The sequence below is a fragment of the Cololabis saira genome, chromosome 1 (assembly GCF_033807715.1).
Source record: "Cololabis saira isolate AMF1-May2022 chromosome 1, fColSai1.1, whole genome shotgun sequence".
In the NCBI taxonomy this organism is placed as follows: domain Eukaryota; kingdom Metazoa; phylum Chordata; class Actinopteri; order Beloniformes; family Belonidae; genus Cololabis; species Cololabis saira.
The window spans coordinates 18,285,281-18,305,946 of record NC_084587.1 but is presented as its reverse complement, the minus strand read 5'-3'; the positions used below and the strand labels follow the sequence as shown (position 1 = coordinate 18,305,946).

The 20,666-nt window shown below is 40.0% G+C and overlaps 1 protein-coding gene across 1 annotated transcript; it reads left to right on the top strand.

Moving 5' to 3' along the window:
- The first annotated feature begins 11,743 nt into the window (after positions 1 to 11,743).
- On the top strand, positions 11,744 to 17,013 carry fdx2 (ferredoxin 2). Its single transcript, XM_061716476.1, has 5 exons — positions 11,744 to 11,936; positions 12,265 to 12,313; positions 15,059 to 15,165; positions 15,852 to 15,939; positions 16,823 to 17,013. The coding sequence occupies exons 1-5, from the start codon at positions 11,747 to 11,749 to the stop codon at positions 16,977 to 16,979; spliced, it is 591 nt and encodes a 196-aa protein (XP_061572460.1). The 5' UTR covers positions 11,744 to 11,746; the 3' UTR covers positions 16,980 to 17,013.
- The last annotated feature ends 3,653 nt before the right edge of the window (positions 17,014 to 20,666 follow it).

Here is a 20,666-nt window from a genome sequence, read left to right as displayed (position 1 = left end):
TCAGCACTGAGAAGACGTTGCCTGAGACGCATCATGGTGTCCTACATGTTGTATTTGCTAAACTCTCGTCTCCTGAATCATTACCGGGAACACATCCTCATTCCTCATTTATATTTTTAAGCATTTTCAGCGCTAATAAAAGCGACTACAGAGCAGTTCATTTCCACTTTTTGTTTATTTACCGCTCCAGAAGGTGACGCAGCCTACATCCTGCTAAATAAGCAGTGTGTGTGGTTGTGTGTGTGTCTTCAGTTACTTTTACACAAAAACAAAGTTAAGTGATCTTATCACGAAGTCTTCCGTTGCAGTCCAGAAAGCAGCGCAGATAAACCAGCAGCCTCCGAACGGAGCGATGACCTCTTGACCCCTGCTCATGTTCAGTCAGCCTCGCTCACAACCTCTTCCTGCTGCTTATGTTTTGTTCCTTCATTCATGTCTATTCTTCCATTCTTCATTCGTGTCCGCTTCTTTCGGGTCACTTACACGAGGCGACAGAATAACGAACCGATCCTGGTGGTTTCTGACCGCCGGCTTTGTCTGTTGTTTTGGAAACAGTACCCGACTTCTCTGCCTATGTTTAAAAATGTTCAACTTCCCTACAAAGTCTGTTGAAGTATTCATCATGTATGTTGGTGTTGGACCTCAAACTTGCAGGATAATCAGGAGTTTGAAAGAGTTTTTCTCATTTGGCCTCTTTGTTTAAACCAGATTAGCCCACAAGGGTGCGCTAACCCAATTTTAATAAAATCTTGGGGTAAATCGCTCTGCAGCTGGGATATCTGTAAACAATTGTTTTCTATTTTTATTTTCCGTGTCTGAGCAGAGGATGCTATCATGCACAGCACCGCCGCCACGAGGAAGGGGCTGTTGTTGTTTTGGGGTCTCTGGCCCCGCCCTCGTCCTGCTTTCAGCCAATCAGCGGCCGCCTCATTAGCATAATTACAAAGAACATCCGGAACTCAACTCAACTCGGCCTGGTTTCTTTTCCCTAAATTCAGTACCTGGAGCAGAAGTAGGAGGTTGGAGAGAAGCTGCTGTGACGTATTTGATTGTGTGATCTAAACGAAGAAGACAACAACACTAAAGATGTAGAACCTGGAGGAGATGATAGATGTGCTGCTGGGTCTGGGGCTTGTGTTCGATATCAAGTTAAAAAATGAGAGTGAGATGTCATAACCTGGCCCGTAGGCCATGACAAAAATGGACAACAACACAGTGCAAATAAAAATAGGCTATTTATTTTAAAGAAAAATACAGCAAATGCAAAATAAACCAACTTGTGAGGTGTGTAGGTCAGCATCAGTAGTGTCAGTGTGTGTGAATGTGGAAAATGTGTGGTGCGTGTTGTTAAAAATAGAATCAAAACCAAACAAATGAATGGGGCTGGCAGGGAAGAGAGAGCCACACTGAAGGCAGGGAGGTTTTATAGCCTGGAACACTGGGCCCAGGTGCTCCAAATCAGCCCAATCAGCTCATCTCACACCAGACTCCTCAAAGACAAAACAGAGAGAAAGTCAGGCATGCCCACAATTAGACAGGGTCGTCACAGAGAGAAGCTTCAAGTGACGCTTTTTCTTTTTTTTTGTTTGTCTCGGCGCTGCTGAAAAGTCAGCTGGGAGCCGCGAGCTGCTATGAAGTGACAGAGCTCCTGGTAGATCTGGTCGTTCCTTATCGCCCGTCTAGATCCCTTTTTAATTCTCTCCTCAGCCACCAGGTTTATGAACATCTGCACCTCAGAGTTGGATCACCAAACAGACTTTTGCGCTGCCATTGCCTGTCGAATAAAATGAACAAGAAGCCGACAGAGTCGCTCTTTGGCTGATGTCACATCCTGACTCAGATCTCTGACTCCAACCCCCCGACCAATCGGTGGCTTGTAGTGTGATGACGTCAGATACGGCCCGACTCAGCCCTCTTAGAACCTCGGCAGAGTAGAAACAGGAAAAGTATCTACTCGGCACGATTAGACCCCTGGTGGGAAAGAACCAAACCTAGTGGAGGCAAGCCGAGCTGAGTAGGTAGTAGTGGAAAAGCGCCAAAAATCTCGCATGTACTCTCGCCAGAGCATGAAAATGGGTCAGAAGGGACTCTATGTTTGATTATTTTAGTTTTTTTCCTTCTTAATTATTTTTAAGTATTGATATAAATTCAGTTTAAGGGAGACTGGATATGTGAAACGACCAGATCCTTTAAAACCTCTACAGAGAAACGACATCAGTGCAGAGCCCGAGACGGGAGGCGTCTGCAGGAGTCGTGTCATCAGTCGTCCTGGTTCTGGTCTATAGAGGCACGCATGTGTGCTGCATGGGTTTCATCAACACACAAATGAAAACTAAAACTCCAGGCTGCAGCTGAAAGTGGCTGGTTTGCTATTATTGGATGTTGGAGACGTTTTTTTATCTCTTATCACAGAGCTAAAAGCTCCAGTTCAATTCAATTGAATTCAATTTTATTTATATAGCTTCTATTACAACAGAAGTTGTCTGTAGGCGCTTTCCGGAGACCCAGGACATGACCCCCGAGCAGTTATTACATAAACATAGTCCACAAGCTGTTAAAAGCCCGGAGCCTCCCCGGCCGTCAGTTAGAGACGAGGAAGCTTGTTGGATGACAGATAGCCTCCTTAAAGACCCAAATACAGTCCAGCTCTTTTCTTTTTCTCTTTTTTAACCCCTTAGGTTTCGCCGTGAACGGAGTAGCTCACAATGTTGGCGATGAGGCAAAAAAAAGCTGAGCAAAGTATCAAAGCTGCAAGTTATATCTTGCTTTTGGCAACGGCCCGCTATTGATCTAAATGATATATAGCTAAATTATAGTGCAGATTGAACTGATATTAACATAAAATCCATCAAATACAAACAGGATTTTTATGTCAATGTCAGTTCAAACAGCTCCGGCTTCACATCTGCTTCTTATTACAGATGCATGCAGTGTTTTTTTTTTGCAAGTTATATAACATGCAGGAGTTTTTTTTTCTCTTATTTTAACCAAATTACAATCCGGGGAGGCTTCGTCCGAGTGGCCTTCTCGGCCTGTTTGGATTTGTCGACATGATTGGTTACACCTCGGTGACCCCGCGGAGCCTTTGACCTCCCTCCGCCACGTTTCTGTATCTGGGGTCAGACGCCGCCAGTCAGCGGTCGGCCCCGTCCATCCCCGGGTCAGACGGTAGTCGCAGCAGGCTGCAGTTTACAAACCCCCCCCTCCCCCCGCTAACGCAAACATCTTGTTGGGCTTTTAGCATCACGCGTGAGAAAGGTCATCGATTGCAAACGGCTCCGGCTGCGAGCTCCCGGGAGACTCAACGGGGCGTTTCTCACGTCTGAAAGCATGACACGCATCACAGGGAAAGTGTTTTGAGAGGGTTTTTAATGTTTTTTTAACGTCTGAGTAAAGATGTTGTTCTCCCTGCGATGATGCCAGCTCCCAGAAGAACGCTGCGTTTACTCACACTTATGGTAAGCTTCTCTTTTGTTCGTCTGAGGAACAATCATTCCCACACAGATGAGGCATCAAAGAGCAAACCGCAAAGCTTCTTTTTTTTCCCTTTTTCTTTAACCTGCTTTGGTTTAATTGACATCTCAGAGGCTTGAATGACTCATCAGGTAGATAAAGAAGTCATCTGATTGCTGCTCATATGCCGGTGCGTTCATGCACACATGCACACATGCACACACATATTTCCAACTTTAAGATGGAAGATCGCGATAAGATTAAAAGGAGCCCGGTTACAGTAGTTTTCTTTTGTTGCTATAACTCCTTTGAGGTTATGCTGAACAGCCTGCCTGGCAGCTGTGAAGTTTCCAGCAGCGCTGCTGCAACTAAATCAAGTTGGTTTTCTTTTTTTTGTTAAACAACATTGTAAATCCAGGCACCGAAGCCAAAGGAAATATTTATGGTGTTTGACTTCAGATGTTCTTTTGCACTTTGATGCATTAATCCGACGCTGCCTCAAACACACATTTGTGCCATAAAACAACAAAACCTTTTTACGTTTCCTCGCCCACGAACGGGAATGGGAGTGTCTGGGTGCCTCGAGTGACTTCCACCTTAAAAAAAACAACCACCCATCAGCCTTATCAGTTTGTTTGGGTCAGACTCGGCAGGAAAGCATCCAGCCCAGCGACAGGTTCAGATCTGCAGGATTCACTGACGTCGCAGACCCAGGTCGCAGTGACGGGAAGTAAAACAGCTGAAATCCAATGACGAGACGCGTTCGGTTGACGCAACACTGATGACGTGAATTAAGTGTGGAAAAAAATGAATTAATAAATAAATAAAACATTGAATGTGTGAAGCAATATGTGAACAAAGACAATTAACCGATGACACATTCAACGTCTAACGCTGGAGGGGTTCACGGTAACTGGATGTATCCGGAGTGACATTTGTCACCTCGCCTCTGGCACAGAAGCACAAATTACTGTAATTGACATAAAATCTCATTTAAGAGCTCATGTTTTGCTAATTTAGAGAGTTATAATCTTATTCTGGTGGCCTGCTCGGGACGGTTTAGTCTTTAAAGGCACATTAAGACGGTATTTAGACGGTAAGGAGTGTAGATGAAAGCATTTCTGAAGTTTAACAGAATATATTTTTGCATTAATATTAGAACATGGTTGTAATGGAGTTACGTTCAAATAAGTTGTTACTCTAAGCCTCTGACAAGACTCTAATGAAATATTGTGGATTGGTTCCCTGCAGATCAGAGTATATATTGGGAAAAGGGAGAAAAAGGACCATCATTCCTTGCAGTTCATCTATGAACAGACAGTTGTCAGGCAGGATGGTACTGTAGCTGATACAGTGACCAAATTGAATCGCTTTAAGAACTCATTTGTGCCAACCGCCATCAAACTCCTGAACAATGCTCCTTGAGGCCAAAGGACGTGCAATAATTTTATTAATTAATCTATTTTTTATATTGTGTTTTATTATGGTGATTTTTTAGCATGTTTCAATTAGTGTATGTGTTTGTTTTAATTTTTGCTTTTGTTTCTGTTCTGGGTCCCATGCTCTTCTCCCTATATATGCTGCCTCTTGGACAGATTATTAGCGGTTTTAGTGGCATCTCTTATCATTTTTATGCTGATGACATCCAGTTATATTGTTCTTTTAAACCAAACGATTTTAACAAATTGTCCATTTTTAACAACTGTTTGGATGCAATTAAGATTTGGATGGTTGATAACTGTCTTCAATTAAATTCAGACAAGACAGAAGCCCTTATAGTCGCTCCTGAAAATCATATCCCAAACATAAAACACTATATGGGGTCTTTAAGTGCCTGTGCTCAGCATAAGCTAAGAAACTTAGGTGTCATCTTGGACCAATCTCTGTCACTCGACAATCATGTCAATCATCTTGTGAGTTCATGCTTATTCCAATTAAGGAATATAGCTAAATTAAGATCTGTGGTTACCAAGATTGAGATGGAGATGGTTGTTCATGCTTTTATTTCTTCTCGCTTAGATTATTGTAATTCTCTTTTTACCTGTTTAAATCAGACCTCCTTAAATCGTCTCCAAACTGTCCAGAATGCAGCAGCCCGCCTTTTAACTAGTAGTAGTAAGAGAACACACATCACTCCAATTTTATCCTCTCTTCACTGGCTTCCCATTAAATTTTGCATCCATTTTAAAATACTGGTGCTAACTTTCAGAGCTTTGCATGGCCAAACACCACAATACATCGCTGACCTCCTCCTACCTTATGCGCCAAATCGGGCTCTTAGATCAGCACACCAATCGTTACTGTCTGTCCCTCAAACTAATTTTAAATCCAGAGGTGACCGTGCTTTTCAAGCTGTTGCGCCAAAATTATGGAATGCTCTCCCTTCACAACTGCGTTTTCTAGAATCATGTGAAGGCTTTATGAAGCAGCTGAAAACGTTTTTATTCAGACAGGCTTTTGGTTAACCGTTCATTTATTGTGTCTCTGCGTTGCTCCTATGTTTTTAATGTGCGTTGCGACTATGTTTTTAACATGCCAGCCCAGTGCTGTTTTCTGTACCTTGTTAATTTTATCTGGGTTTTTATATATATGTATACTATTGGTATCTTTTCTTTTTAATCTCTTTTAATTTGTGTGCCTTCTTTTAATGTAAAGCACTTTGTGATTTTATATCTGTGAAAGGTGCTATATAAATAAACTTTACTTACTTACTTACTTGAAATGGTGTGTCCGGTATGTGTTTTGTCACTATAGCTGTCAAGGCATCTGTGGCTCGGCTGTTGAGTCCAAGACAACTTTCCCCAAGTGGGACAATAAAGTATATTGAATTGAATTGAATGAATTTTGAGTTTGCATGTGTAAACAAAACAAAAACGTTCTGTTTGTACACACGGATCTTAAAGTCCGTACTAGTAGACGCTAGAGGAGGAGGGTTTGTGGCCTCGGGTTCCAAAGTTTAGCGTTTTTGCCATAAATATGTAAAATACTGATCTTCTGTAGAAGCAGAGACAACAACCAGACGAGGATCCCCAAATAGGCCCCTTTAATCCAAACTTTGCACACATGCAAAGTTAAAACTGTCCCAGATCGTCCGTAGGGACCCTAACCATAAGAGGAAAGTCCCTTTTCAGTCTTTACAGGTGCTTTAAATAGCGCTTTACTGTGATGCAGCTCTGTTTCCGTACTGCCATATTGAGAAAACTCTTCATTTTCTTTCTACCTCGACGGCACAAAGAAACGAGACGCTGCATGGATTAATGCGGTGCTGTGTAAACACGGCTCATGTTGAGTTTTGGATGATTGAGACGCTGATGAAATACTGTATTTGTGAGCTGTTGAAATTAAGTTCCCGTGTCCAGAAAACAAATCTGATGAGCAGTTTGTAGGGAAGAGGTGGATGCAGGTGAGCCGTGGACACAGACCTGCGTGTCTGAGCCTTAAAATGTTTATTTTTTACGTTTTTTGCTGCACACAGATGAAACATTTCTCTCTCTGATTAACTTGGTTTTGTCCTTAATGAAGGTTTTACACTCATTACCATCTAATAGATGGACGCAGGAAATGTTCTTTCCATCCATGCACCCACTGTCGTGCTCGTGTTGGGGGTTGCAGAGGTCGGCAGGAGACGACAATCCCAGCCATCAACAGGCCAAAAACGAGCTCCCGAGCGGAAACAAAGACCTACAAGCTCATACGGTCATCTCAGAATGCCCATCTAGCTGAACGTGCACATTTTCAGACCGTGGGAGGCAGCTGAAACCCCCCCGACAGAAAACATACCAATCCCAAACCCACCGAGCTGCCCACAATCTTAAATATTTAAATAAAAACAAAACCAAATCCTCCGTCCGAGGCCGTTGCTGCTCGAACCGACCCGGGTCGCTGTGAAGTGTGAAGAGTTACTGACGGAGTGAAGAGAAAAGACTGAGTTTTTGTGAAGGAGGAAGTGAAGAAACAGCTTTTTGTGTCGTGGTCTCAGACTGGGGTCATCAACCCCCCCCTCCTTCCCTCTCAGGCAGACTTTATGGCTCGTTCAAGTAATCGCTTCGTAACAACTTTGGCACTGAATTTGGCCGTGAAACTAAACAACACACTGAGATTTTCCCCGACAGCTGATCATCGTGTTTGGATCCGAATCTTAATAAGGAAGTTGATGCTCAAATGAGTATTCGAAGCTACTTTACAGTCTTTTCGACTCACTTTCGGGTATTTTTCTAAGATTATATTTATAGGAAGCTGCTGCGATTTGAAACAGAGTATCACTGGAAGTGTTTTCGTAGATAAATACGTGGTTTTATCTCTCCGTCTGCCCCGTTCAGGCGGCTGGGTGACATGTTCTCCAATCCCACATGTTCTGTTTTGGGTAATAAAGTGTAACGAGTAAAAACAACAGCTGACGGGAGTGACTGAGAGCACCCTAAGGACTGCTGGGAAATATTGTGTTTTTCCACGCTTTATCTGCCTTTTGGACAGACGAACCATTGCACGTGCAGGCCCGGCCTCCGGATCCCCACCGAGGTCCTGACGTCAAGCAGAAAAACCTCTATACACGCCATTTCAACATTTGTGGTCGGAGGTCTCCCTGAGTGTGAAGGGAGTCCACACACACATGAATACACACACACATGCACACATGCACACCTGCAGGAATTGAGGGACAACAGGGCCCAATTATGCAGCAAGAGCTTTAAATCCACACACAGAGACACTGTCCCCCCGATAGTAATACTGTCCAGGTGCGTGAGAGAGAAAGTTTAATAGTGTTTCATTATGTGGATTTCGAGTACGTAAAGAGTAATAACCTATCGGCCCAGCCAGTTGACTCGCAGCTCTCCCTATAAAATGAAAAAAAAAAAGCAGACAGACTGGCCCATTTACTTTTTTATAACGGTCATCCACACGGGAGGAGCCGCTGCAGCCGGGTCCAGATGGAAACCCCACCGGAGGAGAGAGCGTTCCCACTAAGCTAAGCTCTCAGGGAGATGCTGAGAGAGCGATAAGAAGTGAAGCAAGAATCGCAGGAGTATCCCGGAGGATGAGCTCACGGGCCATTAGAGTCTCTTCAGCTGATAAATCACATCTCAGATATCTCCTCCTTAGACGGCTTCCACACCGCCGGCTGAATGTTGACTCGATTATTACTTCTTTTGAAGTTTAAAAACCTTTATTTCATTTGGACTGGGGGGCAGAAAGAGCCTGAGCCCTCGACTTGTCTCCAGTCATAACATCACTTCTGTCTCGTACGATTTCTTATCCGACTTAATCTGCTTCTTCCCAAAGACAAGACATAACACGAATTTACTGCGCTGTTGTGTATAAACATGGCTTTGAATGAACGGGATACTAGGGTAATATTGTATTTTTGAGCTAGCTGAATTATGGCCCTGTCTCCAGAGGGAGAGGGGAAAAAAAATGCGATAAGGAGATCATAGAGAATGAATTGTGGGTAAAGATCTGCACTCGTAACCAGAAGCATAACTTGAGCAAGTTTAGACAAGTCAGAGCTGCAGCTGCAATTACATAAAGTCGTGTGATGTAGACAAACGCGTCAGGCCCTTTTGAAACAGCTCCAAGTGTTATTATTTTACAATATTATCTCATGTGAATTTCGTTGCAGCTGAGGAACTCAAACGTGGATTGTTTCCTGTAAAGAGATGGTGCTGCTTATAAAAACGGACGAGTCCCACGGGGAGATGAAACGCCACCATCATGGAAACAAACTCATTTTGCTCTTATATTGGAGCTTTTGTGGTGCGCAATGAAGAGAACTGAGTTTTGAGGAATTTCAACTTGAGCGTTCCCATTTTTTACTGCTTTACATTATAACAAAAACACATGTTTGAATTTGATGCCTGTCAGTTTATCTAACATTTTAGCCAGTTGCATTTGACATCATATTCCTTACAATAGATCAGATCAGAATCAGAATCAGGTTTTTTGGCCAAGTCCGGTCAAAAAAGACAGGGAATTTGACTCGGTTATTTTTCTCACTGTACAGTAAATAGACAAATTACAGCTCTTATTAACATATACAATTTAGAAGTGAAAGGTGCAGCAGTATGAGGTAGACATGGTTATTGAAAGGTGTATTGTGACAGCATATGATGGTGTTATTATTATTATTATTATGATTGCACAGTGATTGATCACTCTGAAACTCTATGAGTGATGAGAGTTCATCAGAGCAACAGTTTGGGGGAAGAAACTGTCTCTGTGTCTGGAGGTTTTGGCGTACAGAGCTCTGTAGCGCCGTCCAGAGGGGAGGAGTTCAAACAGACTGTGTCCTGGGTGTGAGGGGTCTGCAGAGATCTTACCTGCCCTTTTCCTGGTCCTGGATAAGATATTCATAAGATATTCTTATGATATTCTTATGAAGACTGTTGACTTAGATAAAAGAAAGGTATGAATTGTGCAAAGCTCTTAAAATTACCCTCTCTTAATGTTCACTGTGTATAAAGTATAAAATGACAGTTTAATTAACCCTGGTCATTATTTTGACAATGTCAGCTGTGACTATACATAATAGTATTGACAAACTGACAAACTTTGTAAAAATACAAAAATACAAAAAACATAAACATTTAGGCAAGGCAAGTTTATTTATATAGCACAATTCAACACAAGGTAATTCAAAGTGCTTTACATCAATATTAAAAGCGGCAAGACACAATTAAACAGTAAATAACAAATAAAATGATAAGACAAGAGGTAAAATAACAAAAAGCACAAGTTGTTAAAAAGTATGGGCAGTAGAGTCCAGCGGGTAAGTATTTAATTTAAGAGTACGCTTCAGTAAACAGTAATGTTTTTAGGCCTGATTTAAAGGATCTACAGTTGGAGCAGACCTCAGGTCTACAGGAAGTTTGTTCCACCGGTGAGGAGCAGAATAACTGAACGCTGCCTCACCTTGCTTGGTTCTGGTTCTTGGGACAAACAACAAACCAGATCCAGATGAACCTCAGGGGTCTGGGAGCTTCATAGGAACTAACAGATCAACCATGTATTTTGGTCCAAGACCATTCAGGTCTTTGTAGACCAGCAGTAAGATTTTAAACTCTATCCTTTGACTCACTGGAAGCCAGTGTAGTGATTTCATGACCGGTGTAATATGGTCCAGTTTCCTGGTGTTTGTAAGGACTCTGTGTTCTGGATCAGCTGCAGCTGAATGATTGATTTCTTGTTAAGGCTTGTAAAGATGCCATTGCAATAATCCAACCTACTGAAAATGAATGCATGAATACGTTTTTCCATGTCTTGTTTAGACAGAAACCTACGACGGAGTATTAGGGCCAAACTAAGACAAAAAAAATTGGAAATTACGAGAATAAAGTCATAATATAATGATAATAAAGTCGTAAATTTACCAGAATAAAGTTGTAATGTTGCGAGAATAAAGTCGTAATATTACAAGAATAAAGTGGTAATTTATGAGAATAAAGTCGTAATATTACGAAAATAAAGTGTTAATTTATGAGAATAAAGTCGTAATATTACGAGAATAAAGTGTTAATTTATGAGAACTCTAACAGGAAGAGCATCTTCTCCCTGTGTTAAAATGAGGAATATTGAGCATCTTGTGAAGTTATATTTATATATTTATTACATTTTTATGTTTATGTTTTATGTTATATGTTTGTGGAAAGCACTTTGTGTTACATTTTTTGTATGAAAGGTGCTTTACAAATAAAGTTTGATTTGATTTGATTTGATATATTTAATATTACGACTTTATTCTTACAACATTATGACTTTATTCTGGTAATTTTACGACTTTATTCTCATATTATTATGACTTTATTCTCGTAATATTACGACTTTATTCTCAAAATATTACGACTTTATTCTCGTAGTATTACGACTTTATTCTGGTAATTTTACGAGTTTATTCTCATATTATTATGACTTTATTCTCGAAATTTCCTTTTTTTTTTTTTTTTTTTGTCTTAGTTTGGCCCTAATACTCCGTCGTAGAAACCCCTTAATTCTAGGTGGTAATAGGCAGATTTAGTGATAAACTTTAGATGGCTGTTGGAGTTCAGGTCTGAGTCAATAATTACACCAAGATTTCTGGATTGATTTGCAGCTTAGACTGAATATTGCATCTCCATCGGTCTGACTTGTACTAAAAACAAAACAACCCACCATTAAATTAAAAGTAACGACCTCATTTATAACTTGTTAACTTTTAATGCGCAGCAGCAGCGCCCTCTGCTGCCGGAGGAGAGTATTACACGAGAGACGCCGCCGCTGTTCTCCTATTGGTCACTTCGGGTCATGTGACCAAAACAGAGTCATGATGGCGGCCTCCGCTTCAGCCCGGTCGAGCATGGCTCTGACTTTGAGGTTTTCTCGAGTTATGCCGGACTGCAGCACGTGTCCCCTGTACAGATTGCAGAGCTGCGTGAACAACAGGGCTGCTTTACCGAGGAAGGGCTCCGTTGACACTTTCCGGACGATAAATCGACACTTGCAGACAAGTATAAGTGAGTGCTGCAGCTGCTAACACGTTTAGCCTCAATCTGATGTTTTTATTGGATTATTTGTCCCAAAATGTTTGTGTTGGATAAGGCTCAATACGTGACGATAAATTATATCTCTTTTGCCATAGATTAACTCATTGACGATATACGAAGGGTTTAATATATCCGCATAGCCTGCTCAATGACACTTGTGTAACTTGGGATTATTCACACATGCTGTTGTGAAACTTCTGCTACTTGTGTGCAACAAGTTGATTTAATCCGTGATTCAGTGAGGCGGAACTGACGTTAAATAACCAGGGTGTGAATATCTGCACCTCTCTTTTCTCAGGTCTCTGTCATGGTGAGGAGTCGAGCTCCAACGCAGAAGATCCAGAAGTGTAAGTGAATCTGGGCTTTTATTGTGAAAAGACAAGAAGCTTTCAACTGGAATTAAACAAATGCACAGAGCATTTTTTTCACTTTCTATGGCAACAACTAGGGCTGGGTATCGATTCAAATGTCAAGAATCGATTCGATTCCGATTATTAATATTCAGAATCGATTATCATGATTCGATTCGATATTGATTTGGCTTGGTGTTATTTAAAATGTTTTTTGAGCTGTTGCCTGAATTATATGACTGTAAAATAACTAGTGAAATAATAATTTCACAATAATTATTGTGAAATAACTAAGAAATAAATAACTCAAACAGGCCTTTCAATATCCATTTAAAGTGCAAAAAAGAAAGAAATTGCAACAGTTCATGCAGTAAACAAATCATTTTAGCTTATCTAATTTATTCTGTCACCACGCACACATATTGCCATGAAGCACCTGGCATTTTTCAGAAGTGTCATGACAAACTGTGTGTCCGACTACTGGGATTAAAGTTCCCCTGGCGAAAATGATGGAGAAAAAAAAAAAAAATAATAATCGATCTTTAGACATAAGAATCAATATGAGAATCGATTTAGAATCGGAAAATCAATTTTTTTCAACACAGGCCTAGTAACAACTACTATCAAACATGTAAAACCGGTAATCAGAACCTGATCTATTCAGAAGTGAAACATTAAATAAGATTGTTGTCCAATCATACTCAACTTGCAGTTTTAGTTTTCAGACCACACTGAACTGAAGACAATAAGTGACCATAACAAGACTGATCAACATGGAACATTTCTCTATATTAGTATTGATACTAAACATTATATTAAACATTTAAATGAGTTTAAAGAGTTTCTAAAAAGCGCCATTACTGTATTCGCTGACAAGTAATGATTTAAAAAAATTATAAATATAAAGGAATTAAAGAAAAAAAGAAAGAATGTTACAAAGTTCTTAGCGTAGCAGCAGAGAATTATTGCCGGTAAGCAGCTTGAAAGCAAAGAAGTTCTTGACCTGATTTCCCTGCAAAGAAGATAATGTTTATACAAATTAGATTTTTAAGTAACAGACTTACGATGCCAGACATGTTTCTACTGAAGTTTTGAAGTATTAAATTCAAGGACGTTGCTCAGATCTCAGGAAACAAAACTTCTAGACTTGAAACATGATTTTGTTTTTCTTTCCACCTTTTAATAGATTAGTAAACACGCACAAGGAGATTTGAAAACTCCCTAAATAAATCCAGATTTTCTAGATATAAAAAGGTTATTCCTGTGAAATGGTACTCACCTCAACGAGTAAGCGCCACAGCACTGACATGTCTGCTGAGTCGCAGGAAAAGTCACTAGACTGAAAATCAGACCCACCTGCACTTGAGCTCTGTATCCCCGGCTAAAGTGGAGTCAAGCGTGTCCCTCCACCTCCCTGATGTTTTAAAAAAAATTATGTTTAACTAGGGCTGGGCGATATGGACCAAAAGTCATATCTCGATATTTTCTAGCTGAATGGCGATACTCGATATATATCTCGATATTTTTTCTGTGCCATAATTGGGGTTTCCCCCAAAGCATTATAGCATAGCATCTCTGTTAGCTTCATTTTTTCTGAGGCAAACCCTTAAAAATACAATCAGTTTTAATACAAAGCCTCGTGCCAAATGTCACACAGGTACCTTTATTAACAGAGGTCTGCACAATATCAAAATGTATAAAACAAATGAAATAAAAATAAACTGCCTGCATATATAGAATAAAAATGCTTCTTGAATAAAATAAAACGAATATCCCTTTCCTGCATAACAATTAAATTAAAATACACTGTGCAATTAATACAATGTAGACAGTAACAGGCAGACTTTTCCACTGAGGTTGACAGTTGTGCAAATAACAAACATTTGTGCAAATCTCAAATAAAACATTCAAGTCAATTTATCACAAAATAAGCTATATCAAAATCCCCAAAAAATATATATATATATATATTTTTTTTTTTAAATCGATATAAACGATATTGTCTCGTACCATATCGCGTTTGAAAATATATCGATATATATTAAAATCTCGATATATCGCCCAGCCCTATGTTTAACCTTTATTTAATTAGGAATAATCCCATTGAAATTCTGAATCTCTTCTGCAAGGGGGTCCTGGCCAAGAGAGCAGCACAGTAGGTCCACGTAAAATACACACTTGAACAACAAAACAAAGATTAAAACAGTTTGACAAACCACATCATTACAGTTTAATCACCAGCTGCGTAAAATATTCCTCAATCCGAGCTTTAAAATCTTCCATTTGTGGGAGATAATCCAATTTAAGATGAGTCTGCAATTTATACCAGGACGAGGGTGCGAATGCTTTGGAGGCACTTTCCCCAAAGAGTTTGTGTACGAGGAATAGTGTACATTATCAATCTGTTGTGCCTGAGACTTTAGAAACCAAGAGAGAACACAAATAAGGGTGTTTACAACCAGGTCCGAGGAGGATGTACCTTTTTTATTTGTTTCTTTATTCTAGACCTGCTCCAGTGACACTAACACATGACTGATCATCTGAAACATCTGGAAAAGAAAACATGCCTAACACTAGCTGACATGTATTTTACTCAATTATGTGAAGTTGATTAAGAGAAAAGTGACCCAACAATCCAAACTAATTAATAAAAGCATCTAGTTTGGCTTTTCCAGATGTACTTGATGATGAAGCAATTTGACAGCCTGATGTTTTCAAACAGTTTATTGTCTGCTGTTTCAGGGTCAACGTGGTTTACGTAGACCGGTCGGGCAAGAGGATCCCAGTCAAGGCCAAAGTTGGCGACAACGTCATGTACCTGGCTCACAAACACGGCATCGACCTGGAAGGTAGGGCTGGGCGATATATCGAGATTTTAATATATATCGATACATTTTCAAACGCGATATGGTACGAGACAATATCGTTTATATCGATTTATTAAATTTTTTGATTTTTTTTTTATGATTTTGATATAGCTTATTTTGTGACAAATTGACTTGAATGTTTTATTTGAGATTTGCACAAATGTTTTGTTATTTGCACAACTGTCAACCTCAGTGGAAAAGTATGCCTGTTACTGTCTACATTGTATTAATTGCACAGTGTATTTTAATTTAATTGTTATGCAGGAAAGGGATATTTGAGAAGCATTTTTATTCTATATATGCAGGCAGTTTATTTTTATTTCATTTGTTTTATACATTTTGATATTGTGCAGACCTCTGTTAATAAAGGAACCTGTGTGACATTTGGCACGAGGCATTGTATTAAAACTGACTGTTTTTTTAAGGGTTTGCCTCAGAAAAAGATGAAGCTAACAGAGATGCTATGCTATAATGCCTTGGGGGAAACCCCAATTATGGCACAGAAAAAATATCGATATATATCGAGTATCGCCATTCAGCTAGAAAATATCGAGATATGACTTTTGGTCCATATCGCCCAGCCCTACTGGAAGGTGAGGGTGACAACGGCTGACCTGCAGCCCGCCGCTCGAATGATGGCGTGACGTCTGTGTTTCTGTCGTCTTTAGGGGCCTGTGAGGCGTCGCTGGCGTGCTCGACGTGTCAGGTCTACGTGGGCGCCGAGCATTTCGACAAACTGCCAGAACCGGATGAGAGGTACGCCTGCCGCCGAGGCCGTTGCGTTGTCCGTTAATCTCAAAAGTAGGCCTGTTTTGAAAAAATCGATTTCCCAATTCTAAATCGATTCTCATATTAATTCCTAAAAATCGATTCATATGTCGATTTTTTTTTTTTTTTTTTTTTTTTTTTTGGTTTTCTTTTTTCTTTTTTTCTTTTTTTTGTATTTTTTTTTTTTCATCGTTACATTACAACTTTTGGTTATTTTTTTGTTTATCCCCAAAAAAGGAATGTTTTGTTGGACACGAGAATAACTGGTGCCAAGTTTTTGCCTTTAAATATGTTTAAAGGTATGAAAACATTAAAGTGTTAGGTTATCATTGCATAAATTGTCTATATTTCATTACTTTATATACTGTCTTGGGGTTACATTTGCAAAAAATGATAAAAACCAAATGCTCAAAAATTAAAAACCAAAATAGACCGAAAATGGAACAAATAAAAACGGAATGTGGGAAAAAATAAAACCGATTTCATCCGTCTGTGTTTGCTGCCCTGGATCTGTTTGGTAATTCTGACCCACATGATGTTTCTGAAAGCAGTTCTATCAGCATTCTGGGAGCTGATTGGTCCTTACAGCATCATTAGCTGCCAATACTTGCTGTTTAATCTCAATATAATACTAGTAGTAATATTTTGCATAACTACAGTCATATAATTCATGCAACAGCTCAAAAAACAGTTTTAATAACACTAACCCAAATCAATATCGGAATCGGATCGAATCAAATCTTGATAATCGATTCTGAATCTTAAGAATCGGATATCGGATCGATTCTTGACATTTGAATCGATCCCCAGCCCTACTCAAAAGCTGCGTTGATGGTGGTTGTTTTTGACGAGGGCTGTTCTCCGTCTTCAGGGAGGACGACATGCTCGACATGGCGCCCATGCTTCAGGAGAACTCCCGGCTGGGATGTCAGATCATTCTGACGCCGGAGCTGGAAGGCATCGAGCTCACCCTGCCCAAAGTCACCAGGAACTTCTACGTCGACGGCCACGTTCCCAAACCTCACTGAGCGGGAGGACAACTGAAGAAAACAGGGGGGGGGGGGAAACAGAAAAAATGAAAAAAAGAACATTGTTGCTGTGAGCTAGACGCCTCGTGTTGCTGGCTGACAGATGGAGGAGACTGCGAGGAGACGTCCTGCTAGGATAGTGTCGTCCGTAGCTACTCCCCAGACCTCTTCCCAACTGACAGACGGCTCCCATGCCGTCTGAACAGCCCTGCAGACGCAGTCAGGCAGCGTCAGACACTACACACGTCTCACCAGAGGTGATATTAATGGTTACAAACTGATGTTCTCCTTTTTTTTTTTATTTATTCGGCTCATCATGGGGTCACATTTTTAAGATACCATTCAACCTCACAGACTGCTCGTTGTCCAAACACCTGACAGTTTTGTACTCACTGCCGAGCAGCGTCGCTCTCTGTGCCGTTGAATGGGACATTCCTCGTTACGGCTCATATACGCACAAGTATCACGAGATGCTGTCAAGCGTCTCGACCAGTCTTATCATGCTGATGCACTTGTTAGACGTTTCTATGCATAGCAGCCACTGTTTCTGTATCGTATGCATTTCTATAGTTTGCAGTATTTTGTCAGACTAGCCACGAGAGTTCGGTCTCTCACGGCTGACAGAGGAGCCATATAACATAATATAATGAAGGGTATCGATGCTTTAAAGGTGGATTTTGCAAGATAGGAATAAATACTTGTGTAAAAATCGTATTACATACATTTCAGAAGATGCAGGTTTAATGTGTTTGAGGTGGTAAATGAGTTTTATAGCACTTAATTCTGGTGAAAGCTGTGTTTGGATCCGAGGCGGGAAGCTGGTGGATGACTTAAAACCCTTTTACTCAAGTCTACTGTACTTGTCAAACTTGCGCACAAAAGTAAGTGACTTGTGTCTCTTGATTGCAAACTTTTCAAGCAGTGCAATAAAACTTGCTTACAAATAGTGTTGTTTTTGTCAGCCTGTTTCAATTTTAGTTTTAGTCTCGTCTTTGGGTCAAGCTATCATTTTAGTTTTTATTAGTTTTAGTCACATTCATTCTCCTTTTAGTCGTGTCAACTTTCAGTCGACTAAAAGTCTTTTAGCATTTTAGTCTTATTTTAGTCAGAATTGTCCAGGACCATTTTAGTCTAGTTTTAGTCAAAGATTGTATTTAGCCAAACCCATTTTACAATTCAAACAAAGCTATCTTATTATTATACTATTGTTACCTCATCAAGAAAACATTCATTCCAGATACAGAACAACATATTTATTTTTCCGCATTTCTCCCCATCTTTTATCTTTTTCAACGACACATTCGGTTTTCTTTTCCACGTCTATGTATGAAAGTGTATTCAAAGATCTAAAGCAGTGTTTCCCAACCCTGGTCCTCGAGGCCCACTGTCCTGCATGTTTTAGATGTTTCCCTTCATCATCACACCTGATTCTAATTAATGGTCCTGATTAGCTTGTCATCAAGGCCTGCACAATTCTGTTGATGACACAGGTAGTTGTATCACGGTGTGCTGAAGCAGGGTAACATCTAAAACATGCAGGACAGTGGGCCTCGAGGACCAGACTAAACCAGAGGAAACAACTTAAAAAATGTATAACAAAAGATCTTTATAACATTTCGTTTCATCTCGTTTTGGTCAACAAAAATGAAGACACATTTTATCAGTTTTTATTTTGTAATCTACATTTTAGTCTCGTTTTTATTCGTCTATGACAGGGGTCGGCAACCCGCGGCTCCAGAGCCGCATGCAGCTCTTTAGCGCCGCCCTAGTGGCTCCTGGAGCTTTTTCAAAACTGTTTGACCTTTCTTCTTTTTTTTTCTCTTTATTTTCTCTCTTTTCTTTTTTTTCTTCTTTTTTTTCTTCTTATTTTCCTTTTTCTTTCTTTCTTCCTTTTACATTTCCTTTTTAATCTCGACATTTCAACTTTTTTCTCAACATTTCCACTTTTTTCTTGAGATTGTACTTCAACATTAATCTTGACATTTCGACTTTTTTCTCGAAATTTTTACTTTTTTCTCGACATTTAGACTTTTTTCTCAACATTTCGACTTTTCTCTCAAAATTGTACTTCAACATTAATCTTCGACTTTTTTTCTCGAAATTTTGACTTTTTTCTCGACATTTTGGGTTTTTTCCTCGACATTTTGGGTTTTTTCCTCAACATTTCGACTTTTTTCTCAACATTTCGACTTTTTTCTCAACATTTCGACTTTTTTCTCAACATTTCGCCTTTTGCCATTTTCCTTCATTCTAAGGCTTTTCATTTTTTGCGGCTCCAGACATATTTGTTTTTTGTGTTTTTGGTCCAATGCGGCTCTCTCAACATTTTGGGTTGCCGACCCCTGGTCTATGATATTGCATTATATATTTAATTATCGTTATCGTCACATGACCAGCATTTTCGTTGCGTCTCGTTTTCCTCAGGTGATAAAGATTTATTGATGACGATATTTAGTCATAATTGTCGTTGATGAAAGCAACTTTATTTAAAAACAAACCAAAAGTGTGTGTTTTTTTTAAAAACACATTAATAAGGCAGCAGCCTTGGACTGGTGATTGGTTTACTGACGTTCCTGAAGTATCCTCGGTCGCACTTTTCTAGTCCGCCAGGTGTAATCAAGAAAAGTCACAACACCTGCGTCGCTGCTGCCGCTTCAAAACCTCCATCCAGCCAAAACAAGCAGCTCTGTCGCCGGGACTTCCCATCAAATCAGCAAATATTCAAATCAACAAATCAACACGGGCACTTGTCTTGTGGATGGCCGATCTGACGATCCGAGGTGAGGTTGGATCCCTGAACTACACTTTCACTTCAGATCTCTTGTTCATTTTTAGCCACATTTCCCTCATAATTATCACATGAGAGAAGCGAAAAGGCCGCAAAGAGTCAAAGATAAGGCCGATCGAGCTTATTTAGGTGTCAGTCGTGATTACTATTAATATCATTAATCAATACAGATCAATGAGCTTTTTTAGGCCCGGATGTAAAGGTGCGTTTATGTTAAACATAAAATAATTTAACTTTTTTTTTTTTTTTTTACCATTGGAGCTGCTATGGAAATATGTATACCTTTTTTTTTTTTTTTTTTTAAATGCGACTTTTCTCCTTAAAATAAGGGGGAAAAAAGGGTGTTGAAGTTCAGTTTGAGACGTTTTCAGAAGTAAAAAGTGTCACTTTCGCTGCGCTCGCGACGACCGCGAGCTTCCTCGACGATGCAAAGTAACATCCAGATTCTAGAACGTTTTAAAGGTTCTAAAAAGCGTTACATGAGCGGGAACGTTACACCTCTGATGAATGACGTCACGTTTAGAGGGACTTTTGATGTTTGCCGATGGGAAAACAAAAACTCTCAACCCTAGCCTGTTAGCTGTCACAGGTGTATTTGTTTACATAAAAACCATGATGAAGTTTTATGATTATCTTCCATTAGATGGGGGGGGGGGGGGGGGGGAAAACAAGCAGTTAAATAAGTTTAAACTGACCAAAGTATGAATTATAATTGGGAACCAAAATGACTGGCAAGTATGTGAAAGGTGAAGTGTGTGGGACCATCATAAACTCCCTGGATGAGGCCTCAAGAGGAAAATCGATTACAAATCGAAGAGACGGGTGATATGACTGGTCACCGACCCAGTCAAGGTGAGATCCAAGGTCAAGCTACATCAGTGACGCCCAGTACTCGAGTT